Consider the following 19,968-nt stretch of genomic DNA (forward strand, 5'->3'; position numbering starts at 1 on the left):
ACACAGGCTTATATCTCATAACATAGGGATACATCACATCACACAGGCTTATATCTCATAACATGGGGATACATCACATAACACAGGCTTATATCTCATAGCATGGGGATACATCACATAACACAGGCTTATTGCTCATAACACGGGGATACATCACATAACACAGGCTTATATCTCATAACATGGGGATACATCACATGACACAGGCTTATATCTCATAACACGGGGATACATCACATAACACAGGCTAATAATTTCATAACATGGGGATACATCACATAACACAGGCTTATATCTCATAGCACGGGGATACATCACATCACACAGGCTTATATCTCATAACACAGGGAGACATCACATGACACAGGCTTATATCTCATAACATAGGGATACATCACATAACACAGGCTTATATCTCATAACATGGGGATACATCACATCACACAGGCTTATATCTCATAACATAGGGATACATCACATAACACAGGCTTATATCTCATAGCACGGGGATACATCACATAACACAGGCTTATATCTCATAACACGGGGATACATCACATCACACAGGCTTATATCTCATAACACAGGGAGACATCACATGACACAGGCTTATATCTCATAACATAGGGATACATCACATAACACAGGCTTATATCTCATAACACAGGGAGACATCACATAACACAGGCTTATATCTCATAACACAGGGATACATCACATAACACAGGCTTATATCTCATAACATAGGGAGACATCACATAACACAGGCTTATATCTCATAACACAGGGAGACATCACATAACACAGACTTATATCTCATAACACGGGGATACATCACATAACACAGGCTTATATCTCATAACACAGGGATACATCACATAACACAGGCTTATATCTCATAACATAGGGATACATCACATAACACAGGCTTATATCTCAAAACACGGGGATACATCACATCACACAGGCTTATATCTCATAACACGGGGAGACATCACATGACACAGGCTTATATCTCATAACACAGGGGATACATCACATGACACAGGCTTATATCTCATAGCACAGGGGATACATCACATGACACAGGCTTATATCTCATAACACAGGGATACATCACATGACACAGGCTTATATCTCATAACACAGGGGATACATCACATGACACAGGCTTATATCTCATAACACAGGGAGACATCACATAACACAGGCTTATATCTCATAACACAGGGGATACATCACATAACACAGGCTTATATCTCATAACATGGGGATACATCACATAACACAGGCTTATATCTCATAACACAGGGGATACATCACATGACACAGGCTTATATCTCATAACACAGGGATACATCACATAACACAGGCTTATATCTCATAACACAGGGGATACATCACATAACACAGGCTTATATCTCATAACATGGGGATACATCACATAACACAGGCTTATATCTCATAACACAGGGGATACATCACATGACACAGGCTTATATCTCATAACACAGGGAGACATCACATAACACAGGCTTATATCTCATAACACAGGGATACATCACATGACACAGGCTTATATCTCATAACATGGGGATACATCACATAACACAGGCTTATATCTCATAACACGGGGAGACATCACATGACACAGGCTTATAGCTCATAACACAGGGGATACATCACATGACACAGGCTTATATCTCATAGCACAGGGAGACATCACATAACACAGGCTTATATCTCATAACACAGGGGATACATCACATCACACAGGCTTATATCTCATAACACAGGGAGACATCACATAACACAGGCTTATATCTCATAACACAGGGAGACATCACATGACACAGGCTTATATCTCATAACACAGGGGATACATCACATGACACAGGCTTATATCTCATAGCACGGGGATATTTAACATAACATGGGCTTGGACCTCATAACCCATGTTTATCAAAGGTTTCACTTATGATTTTTGATTGTTTTCAAGACAAAATAAACAGGTGGGTCAAAATGGCCCTAAATTGCTCACTTGTGATGTGAAGAAAAAAACACTGCTTATAAACAATTGTTTGGTAATACAAATGTACTTGGTGCCAAATTGATCTGTTGTAGGTCGTAAATCGGCTCAGCTAGAGAGCTGTCTATATTTGATAAAGGTATATCTTAACTCACGAACCAGTTAATAAAATGCAAAAGAATGCTGTTGAAATTTTTCACATTGCACAAAAGAAACTGATAAAAAGTGTGTTTTATAAATGTTTAACTTGATTGGTAATGAAGTCTAAAATTATAACAGCCCCTGTAGAATGCTTTTTAATAACTTTTATTTGTAACAGTTTAACTAACTATAATGTCTTTTGAATACATGTATATTAAATAATTTATCATTGAAGTAAACAACTACACATATACCGTAAATGTCCTAATAAATGCACATGGCATGTGACTTTTTTTTAGAATCCCTGCATGCTAAAACAAGAGGCCCAAAAGGGCCTATGCTCTACTGGCATGGCTTTTGTGGTCATATCAATCCAGAGCATGTATGTATGGGTAAAAGGCAACAGACATATAGTTTATGTTTTGTGTTTGGGTTACCTAAAAACGTAGCACGTTCAACATCTGAGCCCAGAAAGTATTGTAAGCAGATTAGTTGCATGAACTATTTTGATATGTGCCAAGTAAAAGTCATCTGACAAAAAAAAAATGCTTTCAAAACTGTACTCATAGTAAAAAATTCTGTAGTTTTAAAAGTTAAAAAAAGTTGGTCAAAGTCAAGGGCATCCTAGGACAACATTGATCAATTTGAACAGACATTCACAATCAATTGAGCTGAGATGGATGCACGAACACACAAAAAGATTTTTAAACCTTTCCAGATTTATGTTTACCAAACCTGTGAACCCTGGGTGTGGCCAGTAATGACACCAGGTGCATAACTTAAACATTCACAACCAATTTTGTTAAGATGAATGTGCAAACTACAGAACTTAAAGCTAAAAAATGGCCTTTGGGCTTTCAACAAGAACAAGGCAGAGTAATTCACAAAATCAGCTGCAGAAGCAAAAAGCAAATTGTCTCTCAAAATCCTAGACTTGCAAATTGTCTCCCTTAACTCTAGACTTGAATTTACATGTACATGTAAACTTGGCCAAAAATAGAATTCGCTCATGCAGACCTGGCTAAAAATAGAAAGCATTTCTTTGAAACTTTCATGGCCCATAATCTAGGCATTCATGGGCGGATCTGGCTTGTTTTCGAAAGGAACCGAGCTCTAATCTATATCTAGATACTGTACAAGTTTCATCGAGATACAATCAAAACTGAAGACTGTATTGTGTTCACAACCAATTGTTTACACAATAGCATTTTTTTATACTATCAAGGGCAATAATCTAGGCATGCATGGGCGGATCTGGCTGGTTTTCGAAAGGAACCCAGCTCTAATGGATATCTAGATACTGTACAAGTTTCATCAAGATACAATCAAAACTGAAGACTGTATCGTGTTCACAAGCAATTGTTTACAGACGCACGAACGCACGGACGCACATACTACGTACACATTACCATCGCATAAGCTCTTCTGGCCTTTGGCCAGTAGAGCTAAAAACAACATTTTTCTCCAATCAGCAACTTTTTAAAACCCACTAGATTGCAGTCAAAACATGAAATAACAATCAGTATCCACAGCATCGTAGCTATAAACATACCCTGCTGTGAAAATTAATTACTAAGCAACATGTCGAGCATGTTGAAAGAGCCTGTGGCACAAACTGCTCTACCATGCAATTGCAACACAAAAAAACCCTAGTGTTGAACAATAAATATACCTGCGAAACTAAGCCTCAGCATGCCACGGTGAACCTCGTGGGAAGTCCTATAATGCATGGTAGATACAACCTGGAGAAGGCTCAGTCCAGACCAGTCCTATCAACAGTACTCATTTTGATATTTAACCACTAAGCGGCACCTTGATCTTTGAGGTACATACCTGGGTCTTGCTCACAACAAGCCACATCACCATTGTGAACCTTTAATTATGACAAGTGTTTTGAATATCCTATTATGCATGGTCGAGATACAGCCAAGACAGGGATCATTTTAACCTTTCACCTCTAAACATGACCTTGACCTTTGAGGTACAGACCTGGGTCTTGTGAATGACATGCTGCCTCATCATGGTGAACTTGCATGGCAATTTTTTTGAAAATCCCACAATACATGGTCATGATACATCCTGGACAGCCATCATCTGACCTCTAACCTTTACCTTGAACATTGAGGTGCAGACCTGGGTTATGTGCGTGGAATGCTACCTCATCATGGTGAACCTTCAAGGCAGTTTCTTTGAAAGTCTTATAATGCGAGGTCAAGATACAGCCCAGACAAGGCTCATTTCAACTTTTGATTTCTACGCCAGTACATAATTATCCCTTACACCTTAGACCATAATATGAAGTAAACACTTGTTGCTTCCCTTGTTTTGTATTTTGCCATGCCTGTATACTACAAGGCAGTTCAAAAGACGGCTATATCCCCCGCCATTGTTTTTTTAGCATATTTTGTTTTTCTCGCAACCTGACTGGTACGTTGAATCTGACCTAAATTGTACACAACCACTGGTCAAGAGTGGGAATATAGGAAATACAAGTTGTTTGATCGGTAACCTAAATATTCTTGGATATTTGAACATATAATAAAAGGATATTTGTTAAAGTCATTCATATTGTGTGTAGTGTAGGTAAGATCAATGTCAAGGTCAGTTAATCAGAAGTTAAGCAAACTAAAATGAATGATTACTTTAGAAATTGAACTTAAAAATGTACACGTAGTTGTGTTGACAATTTTTGCTGTGTGTTTTTTTATGCTATGTATAAGCTTTTATATAATGCATTATATTTGTAATTTTGCAATAAAGTTGTTGTTTTTTCTACATTTGTATTCAACCTTCTTTAATGGTACTAATGGTACTGATTGTGGGGTATGGTGGTGGTAAAGATACATTATCAACCTTTGTTTGAACAAAACCAAAGTGTCAGAAAAGTCCAACCTGGACTAAGTGGCCACCTGTACGAAGCAGCCACTTTTACCTTTTCCCAAAGGTGGCCACTTAATACAGGTTTGACTGTATCAAGTTAATATAGTAATCCATCAATACATAAGTAAGTTATAGCACGGACACAAGCATGTGTACTCTGACCTTTAAATGTCTCGTCTGACCTTGACGGTATGGACCTGGGTCAAGGTCACTGCACATCGTCTGAATAAGGACAACATTTGTATCAAGTAATATGGTAATCCATCCATGCATAAGTAAGCTATAGCGCAGACATGAGCATATGTCTCGTGTGACCTTGACCTTTGAGGTATGGACCCTTCACCCGGGTCAAGGTCACTGCACATCGTCTCAATGAGAAAATCTTTGTACCGAGTATTATGGTAATCCATCAATGCATAAGTAAGTTATAGCCCAGACACCAAATGTTACAGCCAGATGGACAGATGGACGGACGGACTGACAGACAGACAAAGTGCATTCCTATAATCTCCTCCTCACTCCGTGGCGGGGGATTAAAAAGTTGTTACAGTTATTAAAAGGTTAATCTTTGACTATTTTCTTTGACTTCGACAGTTTCTTACTGGCTTGGTGACAGCAGTTGGTTGTATTCGTACTTCCTCCATTCCTTGCAAACTCAGTAGATGTAAGAATTGTCCCACTTTCCAAGAAAGGAAAGGCAAGACAGTTTTAAGGCAACTGTACATTAGTGGAAAGTCAACTTAACAATAGCACAGTACATACGTGCACCTAAACAATGGCAATTAACCAAACATGAAACGATAACATCATTCAAAGCATGGAAACAAAATTTACAATATACATTGACACTTGTTTCAAATTTTGCTCAGTACATAGTCGATGGAATAACTTTGGAGCACCAGACAACTGCTCATCCATTACATGACTTCAATAATGATCAGTGAGTTCAAGGTGGGTGTACGTCTGCTCAAAAGGTTTCCCAGTTAATGTTGGGACAGATTGCCAACTACTGCCCATTGATATCAAGAAACACAATAGTGAAAAGTTCTACTAGTATTAATTTCATCTGGCAAGTAATAAGACTGTATTTTTGTTTTCAGTCAACTGGTGGCCTGACTTTCTTGAATATGATGCTATTAAGTTGGAACTAGGAGAAAGGACCTGTATCAACACCTAGTAAGCTTTGTTGACGACAGCCTTCTCAAAGGATGGGGTCTATTAGTCACTATGGCGAGGAACCTGTGGATGACGAGGAGCTTCCTCCCACTGTTTAAAATTTCATGGCCCTCACTTGGCTCAGTCTTATTCATCCTCAATTTTCAGCTCTCGTGAATCAGAAATTTGCTACTGAGCTCTGTTCTAGGACGCTGCATGGCATCTCTTAAGCTGGAAATATCTCTAGCAATCACTAGTTTGATAAAGCAATCTGTAGCAAAGTACATAGGCGCACCAGTAAAGACCAAATCACAGAGCAGACAGCTTTACTCCATTGAATATTGTTGGTGAAACATGACTTTAACTAGGGGTAATTGTGACTTAGATTTGGAAGCTCTTGTTGTATATGACCTAGGTGTCAAGGTACTTGCTGGCATTCCTTTCATGAAATGCAACAATAACAAGGCTTATATATTACAGACCAGATCAAGACATTACCATACATGCCATATCCCCCGGCGGGGGGAAAAATCCCCCGGAATTTCGATCCATCCCCCGGTCTTTTTTTTTTTTTTTTGAAATTTTACATCAGGCAATAATGCCAAAGGGAAACCACACTATGTGAGTTATTTTATTCCCTTATTGTCTGAAAGTCATCAAAGCTGATAGAATTAAACACAATTATTTTAAAGACTTTGGAGGAAGGTAAATTTCATTTAATTGTCTCGAAAACATATTTTTCCAATGACATATTTTGTTCTGCAAGTGCATTACAGTATGACATGACAGTGTATCATAAAAATATGATAAATCATGACCTAAAATAATTCTGTATAATGAAAAAGTTAAGAGGTTTTCAAAGCAAACTATATGTGAAAACATTTTTTCATACTTGCGTCTAAAAATACTTTAAAATTTCGCCAACTTAGACCTGCTAAAAAATCCCCCTGAATACAATAAAAAAAACCCTGAATTTTCAGCCTTTTGAACAAATCCCCCTGAATGGTCTCCAGAAAATATGGCATGTATGCATTACTCGGACCAATGTTGTTCCTCTGATAATGATCTATCACTGTGTGAAGTTTTATTAAAGTCCATCTTATTATTTTCAAGTTATGCTCCGAAAAAGAAAAAGTAACAAAGGGCAGTAACTCTGTAATTAGCTGAAATCGAGTTATGGTTATTGTGCACTGCACTTCCTCTCATTGTGCTTTACAATTGTATGAAATTCCATCCAGTAGTTTTTAAGTTATGCTCCGGACAAGGTAAATTGCAACAGACCGACAAACCGACCAACCACAGGGTGACTCCAATATACCCCCTTCAAACTTCATTTATCGGGGGTATAAAAAGTGACTTGACAAGTGTTTACCAAATTCCTTTGTCCACACAGTCCATGAAGTATTGTGGCATTGCTACCCCATTGCATTGTGCGTGTCTAAACATATTGTGCTATTATGGGCATGCCAGCGTCTGAGACAGCATTGGAAGAGCTATTGTGACGAGTACTTGATGATCTTGTACAGGATAGTGTGTTAGCCAAGCTTGCCAATGACTTGTACTGTGGGGCAAACTCTGTAGATGATCTTTTGTGCAAATGGAAACGTGTGTTACAGGCACTTGTTTGTCACCACCTAAAACAGTGATTTGTCCAAAGACAACAGACATACTTGGATGGATTTGGTTGGCAGGTCGGATTTTCGCAAGCTCCAATCACATTGCTACATTATCTTTGTGTGCCCCTCCACAGACTCTTTGGGCATACGATCTTTATTAATGCGTACAAAGCTTTAGGAAGAGTTCTACACATAGCTTCACTTACCTGTCTCCATTAGATGATATGATTGCTGGCAAACAATCCCAAGAGAAGGTATATTGTATTGACTCATCTTTGCAGATCTTTAGTGATTCTCAGTTGAATCTGAACAATCACAAGTGTATTGCTCTTCCTAGATCATCAGATCAGCTTTGGATAGACACTGACGGTTCCACATCTAGGCATGGTATTGGAGCCACACTAAATATAACAAGAGACCCCTCACTTCCCTTGGCAGGTTCCTTCAGTGCAAAGTTACGGAAATGCCAAGTTTCATGGCTACCATGTGAGATAGAGGCTTTGAGTATTGCTACAGCCATCAAACACATTACATTATACAATCTGATAAGCAAGCATGTGTCCTTACAGACAGTTTACCATGTGTTCAGGCTGTAGAAAAAATGTGTAGAGGTGGATTTTCAGCAAGTCCATGGGTGACCTCTTTCCTATCCCTAGTAAGTCGCTACCAGGTCTATGTGAGACATCTTGAGGGTTCTGCAATCATACCTTCAGACTTTGCCAGTTGAAGTGCATCATATTGCATAGAGCTCAACTGTCAACTGTGTACCTTCATCTGTAGTCCGTTCTGTAAAGGTAGATGACATACTGAATCTTTCTGTTCATCTTCCATTTGCCACTAGATCATCATGGATACAAATTCAGCCTGAGTGTCCTGATCTACATCGTTCACATGCTTACCTGAAACAAGGGACTTGTCCTTCAAAGACTCTCACCAATCCAAAAGATGTTAAATGTTATCTACGGGTCTGGTCTATTGCAAAGGACAACTTGTTAGTGGTGAAGCCATTACTTCCATCTGCTGAGTTGATTGATAAAGTGAAGAAAAGTGAGTGTGGCCGCATACAGAGTGATATCAACTCTACGGATCGACCAATAATTCATGCAGATTCTGATAATTAGTCAGACTTTGAGTGTGCACCGCAGTGCTGTGACTCCCAACCACCAGTGCCAGCTGAAATGCTGCCATCCTAGACTAACCCAGAACATCCGCCTGATCCAGATCCAGTTCCAATCATCATTAAGTCACCCTCTTATGTCATCTGAAGTTGACGAACCTCAGTCATCTCCACAGGAAATAGATACATCCCTATTAGGTTCTGATATCAGCTCTTCACACGCAGCCTCAGCATGGTGTACCTTCCTAGCAAAGTTTTTGGATATCCTATAATGAATGGACAAGATACAGCCTGGACAGAGGAACACACCCAAGCACGCACGCACATACACAGAACCGCCATTGAGACAACTATGTTCCCGCTTATCGCAAGCAGCCTCAGACAAAAATACTGAATGTATGGCTTCAAGATATCAATATAAACTTTCGGCTGTTTTATAGCAACAGTCATTTTGTAATTTAGGGTATGGTTTTTCCTTATATGCATGATGTCTGCAGGTGCCCTAAAATGGCGGCCATAGGAATGCGTTTCATTGGAATTTATTGCAATTTTTTTTAGTTTAAGGTTCAAGTATTCATTGTTCATTTCACAGAATTAGGAAAAAAGACCCACAAAAAGGGCCTGGGCATGTCTATTAGAGGATGTACATTAAATAGGACATTTACGGTATAATTCTCCTTACAATATATAGTACCCGTATTTTAAAGAAGTATTTTCCCAGTGTTGTTCATTATTTTAGTCATGGTGTTCACTATTTGGTCATGGTGTTCACTATTTTGTTCATGGTATTCACTATTTGGTCATGGTGTTCACTATTTTGGTCATGGTGTTCACTATTTTGGTCGTCATGGTGTTTGCTATTTTGTCATGGTGTTCACTATTTTGGTCTAAGAAACATGTTGTTTGGACCATAACTGAGTTGATTTTTTATTTGAAAAGATGATTAGGTCACACCAAATTGATGTTTCGTTCCGCGGATTTACCACTCCTTTTTTTTTTAGATCTATTGGCCAAAGGCCACAAGAGCTTATGCGATGGTAATGTGTACGTAGTATGTGCATTCGTGCGTCCGTGTGGTCGTGCATCTGTAAACAATTGGTTGTGAACACGATGCAGTCTTCAGTTTTGATTGTATCTCAATGAAACTTGTACAGTATCTGATATCCATTAGAGCTCGGTTCCTTTCGAAAACCAGCCAGATCCGCCCATAAATGCCTAGATTATGGGCCATGAAAGTTTTAAAGAAATGCTTTCTATTTTTAGCCAGGTCTGCATGAGTGAATTCTATTTTAAGCCAAGTTTACATGTACATGTAAATTTAAGTCAATAGAGTTAAGGGAGACAATTTGCAAGTCTAGGATTTTGAGAAACAATTTGCTTTTTGCTTCTGCAGTTGATTTTGTGAATTACTCTGCCTTGTTCTTGCTGAAAGCCCAAAGGCCATTTTTTAGCTTTAAGTTCTGTAGTTTGCGCATTCATCTTAACAAAATTGGTTGTGAATGTTTAAGTTATGCACCTGGTGTCATTACTGGCCACACCCAGGGTTCACAGGTTTGGTAAACATAAATCTGGAAAGGTTTGAAAATCTTTTTGTGTGTTTGTGCATCCATCTCAGCACAATTGATTGTGAATGTTTGTTCAAATTGATCAATGTTGTCCTAGGATGCCCTTGACTTTGACCTTTTGACCAACTTTTTTTAAAACTACAGAAATTTTTACTATAAGTACAGTTTTGAAAGCATTTTTTTTGTCAGATGACTTTTACTTGGCACATATTAACATAGTTCATGCAACTAATCTGCTTACAATACTTTCTGGGCTCAGATGTTGAACAGGCTACGTTTTCAGGTAACCCAAACACAAAACTAAACTATATGTCTGTTGCCTTTTACCCATACATACATGCTGTAGATTGATATGACCACAAAAGCCATGCCAGTAGAGCATATATATATATATAGGCCCTTTTGGGCCTCTTGTTTTAAAAGGTAAAAAAAGTATTTTAATTTCTTTGTGCGCCCGCACCTATATTTTACCCAGGATTGGATGTACCGAAAGTTAGAGTCCCCACTATTCCGGACTAAGAGGGGCCATATACAATTGGCTAGTGCATAAAAGCATTGACCATAAAAGTTCTCTGCACATACCCTTGTTCTTTTTGTTTTGATAAGCACATGCTATTGCATTTCCTGTGATAATAAAAACAAAACTTAGTCTAGGAATTTAAATGTATATGAAGTCTGATGTTTGATGATTCCTAGTTTTTTACACATCCTAAATCAATCGTAAGTATGTCTAAATACAGTTGCAAATGATGTTATAGAGATTCGGGTAGATTTATAAGTCGTTTCCTACAAGCAGGGTTATTTTTTATTATGAATGATTGTCATATTAAAAGAGGTTTTAATTATATTAGAAATTTGATTTATAAATATAATGTTTGTACTAAACACGGATGAATAAATAGTATGTATTCCAACATTTTCCCAATGTCCATTAGAGGTTCAGTTCAAGATTGCATTTAAATGGGTTTAACGGCAATTATATTGAACAATCTATCCAATTTATATTGATTATAAGGAAAAACAAATATTTTGCACTCTGTGCTCGCTTCAGGTTTAATGAAAAATGACAAAATTGTATTATAATTTATTTCGCACGCTCGCTCCAATTTTTTTTTGGCAAAAATCTGAGGAACGAAATATTAATTTGGTGTGGCCTTAAGATAAGGTTTGAAAAGAAAAGGTATCAATGTCCAATTTTATTTTATTTGGTCCATAAATAAAGGAGTTGAACCATTTTTAATCTCTTAGAGACTGTAAAGTCACTTCCAAGAATATAAGCTTTTTGTCCATTATCCACAACTTAGCTGGGTTACTGTATTAACCCCCATTTCACTTAAGTTCACGATAAAGAACAAGTGGATGTTTAAGTAGAAAGGATAAAGGCAAATTTGATTGGATAATTTGTATCTCATATATATGTGTAGCTAAAGAAAAAAAATACATAAATTCTTAATACGTAAAACAGGAAGTCAGCCATTTTTTATTTTTGTTGTTGATCAATCGAAGTACCTTGAATAATTATGTAGATGGTCATCAAATGAAGCTTCCTGTCATTCGAGATGCCATTTTGATGTTGTTGTTGTACACCAATCAAGATGTCTGTATTTTTGTAAAAGGTCACCCTAGGAAGCTTCTATAGAAGTTCCATCTGATTTTTCATGCTGGTTTCTGAGAAGATGTATTTCAAGCAATTGTTGACAGACGTACATACAAACAAAGAGCCATCCTAATTGCTTGACCTGAGCACTGCATGCTCAGGTTATCTTAAAATGAGTACAATGAAATAAAAATGTCCACATATAATGCTTCATGTTAAATACCAGAGGTCCATAAATGCAAATCAAACTTATTTTTTTCACACAAGTTACCCACACACTATGTTTCATAACTATCAATAATTCTAACTGAAGTTAAGCGAAACCATGTCTTTAAATCCCCCCCCCCTTGAATTTCTATGAAATTGGTTAATCACTGTGCTATAAAAAAAAAATATTACAAAAAAATATTACCTCAGCTATTTTTTCGTCGAGCATGCGGAAGAATTCTATCTGACTGTGTGTAACCTTGATGTTTTTTCTGCCTGTAAACTCCTTCCCGTCCTTCGATCCGGCCTTGGAAGGGCTTACTTGCTCCTGAAGGAAATTCAAACATCAGTAACATTGTTTACATAACAAACCACCATTATCATCATCACCCCCACCATCATCACCACAAGAATTATAATCTTTTTCTTCTTCATTCCAGTTGGAACAGTCATAGGATTTTGGCCCAACATAAAGCGCCCTGTATGATTAAAGACCAGTTTGTTGTGAAATATTGCAATTGAAATAAATGATTTTGAAAAAAATGGAGTAATTTTAGCTTTTAACAGCCTAATACGTAAAGTGTGTTTGTATTTATACAACAAGCTGTCTTAACAAAACAAAAATAAAATATTTCTTGTTATCACAAGCATTAAACTCTGTTAAGGGGAACGACAAGATAAAAGAATCTTTATTTAAAGTGGGGTATGATAACTTATTTAAAGTGGGGTATGATAACAAGAAACATTGGCTCAATGAGCTATTCTCCGAGAGTCTACAAGGCAGTCAAAAGGACAGCTATATAGCAACCTGACTGGTACGTTGAATCTGACCGAAATTGTACAAAACCACTGGAAGAGTGGGAATATAGAAAATACAAGTTGTTTGATCGGTAATCTAAACATTCTTGGATATATGAACATATTATAAAAAGATATTTGTTAAAGTCATTCATATTGTGTGTAGTGTAGGTCAGATCAATGTCAAGAATATTTTGGCTAAAAAAAAAGCAGAAGGAAAATGAGTCCTTGATTTATAACATCGATGAAATAGCAAGCCTTAAGTATTTTCAATAAAGTAATATGGTAATATGGTAATCCATCAATGCATAAGTAAGTTATAGTGTGGACACAAGCATGTGTACTCTGACCTTTAAGTGTCTCGTGTTACCTTGACCTTTGAGGTATGGACCTGGGTCAAGGTCACTGCACATCATCTCAATGAGGACAACATTTGTACCAGGTATAATGGTAATCCATCAATGCATAAGTAAGTTATAGCGTGGACACAAGCATGTGTACTCTGACCTTTAAATGTCTCGTGTGACCTTGACCATTGAAGTATGGACACGAGTCAAGGTCACTGCACATCGTCTCAATGAGGACAACATTTGTACCAAGTAATATGGTAATCCATCAATGCATAAGTAAATAATAGTGCAGACACTAGCATGTGTACTCTGACCGTTAAGTGTCTTGTGTGACCTTGACCTTTGAGGTATGGACCCGGATTAAGGTCACTGCACATCGTCTCAATGAGGACAACTTTTGTACCAAGTAATATGGTAATCCATCCATGCATTTAAGTAAGTAATAGCCAAGACAAGAGCATGTTTACTCAGCCCTTTAAATGTCTCCTGTGACCTTGACCCTTGAGGTATGGACCCAGGTCAAGGTCACCGCACATCGTCTCAATGAGGACAACATTTGTACCAGGTAATATGGTAATCCATCAATGCATAAGTAAGTTATAGCCCGGACACGAAATGTTACAGCCAGACGGACAGACGGACGGACGGACGTTCTCACATATCAACCATTGTTAGGTACTTTACCATTACTCCCATTATAAAAATATACCAACTAAAGCCCTACTAACCCTAACTAACCCTACCCAACAAGGGCTACCTAACAAATTTGATCTTCTATAAGTAATGAAGGAATTAGTACACAATATATACCCATTCGTGTGTGCGGACTGACAGACGGACAAAGTGCATTCCTATAATCCCCTCCCCACTCCATGGCGGGGGATTAATAATCCCCTCCCCAACCCGTGGCTGGGAATTAAAAATGGGGAATCAAAAAAAGGGCAAAGAGCAGATTCAGTCTAAAACATCTTAGCTTAACCCCTGTAATCATCAAAAAGAACAATAGTATAAGGTCTATCAGTAGGTGAGTTAAGATCTCAGACAGTTTTGATTTTCAACTAATTGTGGGAATTTCACACCAAACACCTTACCAACAGGTAAGGATTATTTTAAGATTGACCACAGTTGACAAAATTACATTTTACTTTCACCTGTAATTTAAAGAGCAGATTGCCCATACAGATAAGTTCTGTAAACTGTGGATAAAATAACTGTAAACTGTTGATGAAAAATCTGTAAACTGTGGATAAAAGTAATGTAAACTGTGGATAAAAGTAAAAAGTAGTGTAAACTGTGGATAAAAGTAGTGTCAACTGTGGATAAAATAACTGTAAACTGTGGATGAAAAATCTGTAAACTGTGGATAAAAGTACTGTAAACTGTGGATAAAAGTACTGTAAACTGTGGATTAAAGCACTGTACAATGTGGATAAAAGTACTGTAAACTTTGGATTTAAGTACTGTAAACTATCGATAAAAGAACTGTAAACTGTGGTTAAAGCACTGTAAACTGTGGGTAAAAGTTCTGTAAACTGTAGATTTAAGTACTGTAAACTGTGGATAAAAGTACTGTCAACTGTGAATAAAAGTTCTGTGAACTGTGGATAACAGTACTGTAAACTGTGAATAAAAGTACTGTTAACTGTGGATTAAAGCACTGTTAACTGTGAGTACTGGGAAAAAGTTCTGTAAACTGTGGATTAAAGCACTGTAAACTGTAAAGAAAAGAACTGTAAACTGAGAATAAAAGAATTGTAAAACTTTGGATTAAAGCACAGTAAACTGTCAATAAAAGTTCTGTTAACTGTGGATAAAACTGTGGGTTAAAGTACTGTAACCTGTGGATAAAAATACTATAAACTGTGGATTAAAGTCTGTAAACTGTGGGTAAGTACTGTAAACTGTAATTACTGTAAACTGTGGACAAAAGTTTGCAAAATGTGGATAAAAGTCTGTGAACTGTGGATAAAAGTACAGTTTAATATGGATAAAAGTCTATAAACTGTGGATTAAAGTACTGTAAACTGTGGATTAAAGTACTGTTACCTGTGGATAAAAGTACTGAAAACTGTGGATAAAAGTCTGTAAACTGTGGATAAAAGTACAGTTTAATATGGATAAAAGTCTATAAACTGTGGATTAAAGTACTGTATACTGTGGATAAAAGTAAGTACTGTAAACTGTGGATTAAAGTACTGTAACCTGTGGGAAAAAGTACTGAAAACTGTGGATTAAAGTCTGTAAACTGTGGATTAAAGTACTGTAACTTGTGGATAAAAGTACTGTTAACTGTTGATTAAAGTATAAAATAACTGTAAACTGTGGATTAAAGTCTGTAAACTGTAGATAAAAGTAATGTTAACTGTGGGTAAAAGTACAGTAAACTGTCGATAAAAGTACTGTTAACTGTGGATAAAAGTACTGTAATTAAACCCTAACAAGAGCTGTCACAGTATGTGACGAATGCCCCCGAATGTGACATTGACCTACGAACAAGGTCAGTACATGAAAAGTTGATCTTGCCTTTATGTGTCAAATACATATGGCAAGTTATTTTAAATTTCCTCTGAACATAAAAAATACCACCCATACTTGACAACCTACACTGTTATGTCCTTATATTCAGAATTCCCTTGTGAATAAACACTTAGTGTATCTTTCACCTTAGAGGTAGGGACATGGGTCTTGCACAGGACACGTCGTCTTTGTATGCGGAACACATGTAGCAAGTTATTTTAAAATCTGTCCTTACAAGGGAAAGTTACAGCCCGGACAGGACAACCTATACCCTATGTCCTTGTATGCAGCACTCCATTGTGAATAAACACTAAGTGTGACCTTGACCTTGGAGGTAGGGACACAGGTCTTGCACACGACACGTCGTCTTGGTATGTGGAACACATGTGGCAAGTTATTTTAAAATCTGTCCATACAAGGGAAAGTTACAGCCCGGACACGACAACCTATACTCTATGTCCTTATATGCAGCACTCCATTGTGAATAAACACTATGTGTGACCTTCACCTTTGAGGTAGGGACACGGGTCTTGCACACGACACGTCGTCTTGGTATGTGGAACACATGTGGCAAGTTATTTTAAAATCTGTTTATACAAGAGAAAGTTACAGCCCGGACACGACAACCTATACTCTATGTCCTTATATGCAGCACTCCATTGTGAATAAACACTAAGTGTGACCTTCACCTTTGAGGTAGGGACACGGATTTTGCACGCGACATGTCATCTTGGTATATGAAACACATGTGGCAAGTTATTTTAAAATCTGTCTATACAAGGGAAAGTTACAGCCCGGACACGACAACCTATACTCTATGTCCTTATATGCAGCACTCCATTGTAAATAAACACTAAGTGTGACCTTGACCTTTGAGGTAGGGACACGGGTCTTGCACGCGACATGTCGTCTTGGTATGTGGAACACATGTGGCAAGTTATTTTAAAATCTGTCTATACAAGGGAAAGTAACAGCCCGGACACGACAACCTATACTCTATGTCCTTATATGCAGCACTCCATTGTGAATAAACACTAAGTGTGACCTTGACCTTGGAGGTAGGGACACGGGTCTTGCAGGCGACACGTTGTCTTGGTATTTGGAACACATGTGGCAAGTTATTTTAAAATCTGACCATTCAAGAGAAAGTTACAGCCCGGACACGACAACCTATACTCTATGTCCTTATATGCAGCACTCCATTGTGAATAAACACTAAGTGTGACCTTGACCTTTGAGGCAGGGACACGGGTCTTGCACGCGACACGTCGGCTTGGTATGTGGAACACATGTGGCAAGTTATTTTAAAATCTGTTTATACAAGAGAAAGTTACAGCCCGGACACGACATCCTATACTCTATGTCCTTATATGCAGCACTCCATTGTGAATAAACACTAAGTGTGACCTTCACCTTTGAGGTAGGGACACGGATTTTGCACGCGACACGTCATCTTGGTATATGAAACACATGTGGCAAGTTATTTTAAAATCTGTCCATACAAGGGAAAGTTACAGCCCAGACACGACATCCTATACTCTATGTCCTTATATGCAGCACTCCATTGTAAATAAACACTAAGTGTGATCTTGACCTTTGAGGTAGGGACACGGGTCTTGCACACGACACGTTGTCTTGGTATGTGGAACACATGTGGCAAGTTATTTTAAAATCTGTCTATACAAGGGAAAGTTACAGCCCGGACACGACAACCTATACTCTATGTCCTTATATGCAGCACTCCATTGTAAATAAACACTTAAGTGTGACCTTGACCTTTGAGGTAGGGACACGGGTCTTGCAGGCGACATGTCGTCTTGGTATGTGGAACACATGTGGCAAGTTATTTTAAAATCTGTCCATACAAGAGAAAGTAACAGCCCGGACACGACAACCTATACTCTATGTCCTTATATGCAGCACTCCATTGTGAATAAACACTAAGTGTGACCTTGACCTTGGAGGTAGGAACACGGGTCTTGCAGGCGACATGATGTCTTGGTATGTGGAACACATGTGGCAAGTTATTTTAAAATCTGACCATTCAAGAGAAAGTTACAGCCCAGACACGACAACCTATACTTTATGTCCTTATATGCAGCACTCCATTGTGAATAAACACCAAGTGTGACCTTGACCTTTGAGGCAGGGACACGGGTCTTGCACGCGACACGTTGTCTTGGTATGTGGAACACATGTGGCAAGTTATTTTGAAATCTGTCCATACAAGGGAAAGTTACAGCCCGGACACGACAACCTATACTCTATGTCCTTATATGCAGCACTCCATTGTGAATAAACACTAAGTGTGACCTTGACCTTTGAGGTAGGGACATGAGTCTTGCACGCCACACGTCGTCTTGGTATGTGGAACACATGTGGCAAGTTATTTTAAATCTGTCCATACAAGGGAAAGTTACAGAGCCGGACGGACGGACAGACGGACGGACGGTGCGATTTTAATATGCTCACCTTTGGGGGCATAAAAATCGTGTTGGGAATCGGTTCCACTCAACTAACCAATTATCGATTATTATCATCAGGTAAAAAAAATCAATATTTTTGGATCTTAAGTCATATATCTTTTCATCCCTTGCCTCCCCAAAAAGCTCATATCCGGTTCATATACCAATGGAGCAGCTAGATCTTACTCTTTAAATAAATTTACAGTACGGTTATAAAATATAACGAATTGTACTACACTACAAGTCAAACTCAGACACAACATTTATGCAAAAACGAAAGTAGAGTTCTTGTTAAACTGGCAATGTTAAACAGAGCGATAGAGTGCCAGCTAGGTATATTCATCATTATTTTTAAATTACCACGATTGCCGGGAACCAGTTCACAGAAAAAAATACATACAATATTTTGTAATTTCGAACATTTCCGTAAAATTCCGTCTATTTAAATGTATTAGAGTACGAGCTGAAATCGGAACCTAGTGTTTATTTCGGCTTTTACGGAAACATGTGCAAAGTTTGGTTAACAAATAGTGATACATTGATTAACACGCTGAATAATCATGATATAATAGTTAAAAATAACTCTGAACATTTATTTAGAAACTGAAAGTAAATTTTCCGAAAATTAAACGGTGCTGACTGTTAATTTTCACTGGACATTATGACCGACCAAAACAAAAGTTTCATTGGTTAAAATGGAAATATACCGGACATGTCCAACTGTCCATCGGACATTCACATCGTCTGGCTTATAAGATGAAGAAGGTACGTTATAAGTGTACTGACATGTTTACAGTATATTCTATCACCAAATTAATTCCTCAGTACATTTTTTTTCGGGTTTAATTATTGAACTTTTACACATATCAAAATTAGAAAACTCTTAGACAAGATTTCCAATTTTTGTTGCATCCAAGAACTACTATTGTCAAATAAAAATTTGAGTTCTTGTTTATATCATTTGGGTCCAAAAATGATTAACTCCACTCATTGTTGCATTATTTGAACAGAAGATGAGCTGAAGTTTATTATAAAAGAAAAAATATTCAGATAATGTATCATTATCAACTTTAGTTTCACAACTAAATCTGATAAATGTGAAACATGCAAAAGCAATGATACTTTCAAGACATTACCGTCTTATCCATTTTAGGTGGAGGTATTTCCACATCTACATGGAGAAACTGTGGACTTTTTGAGGAGCCGTTGGCTTGACCCGGGCTTGGAGGCTTCAGCAGGTTGGCTGCAGCTCGTATAGGGGAAGTTTTGTTCTTAATTAAAGTTTTAGATGGCGAACTTCCTTTCAATGTGTTGGATAATTCCTTTGTCTTCCTCTCATCTTGAAATAAGAGGATTTTTATTTCATAGTTTTAAATAATGATTTCCTAATTTCTTGTAGGAACATGATATGAATCCCTTTAAGTTATACATACATATAGAAGGAGCATATTTATGACATGTAAAATATAACAAACTTAACTAACTTGAAAATCAAACTCATGATTGTGCAAATCCTTTCACTGTTATTTTA

The 19,968-nt window shown here is 37.6% G+C and overlaps 1 protein-coding gene across 1 annotated transcript in view; it reads right to left on the reverse strand.

Annotated features, from left to right (window-relative positions):
• Window positions 1-19,968, reverse strand: part of LOC128224549 (uncharacterized) — a 35,710-nt gene that overhangs the window by 10,971 nt on the left and 4,771 nt on the right. The window contains exons 3-4 of the mRNA XM_052934427.1: window positions 19,574-19,776; window positions 12,513-12,635 (exon numbers count right to left, since the gene is read on the reverse strand). Of these exons, the coding sequence (XP_052790387.1) occupies window positions 12,513-12,635; window positions 19,574-19,776 (326 nt within the window). The remainder of the gene's footprint in view (window positions 1-12,512; window positions 12,636-19,573; window positions 19,777-19,968) is intronic.

Source organism: Mya arenaria, chromosome 17, assembly GCF_026914265.1.
Source record: "Mya arenaria isolate MELC-2E11 chromosome 17, ASM2691426v1".
NCBI classification, from domain to species: domain Eukaryota; kingdom Metazoa; phylum Mollusca; class Bivalvia; order Myida; family Myidae; genus Mya; species Mya arenaria.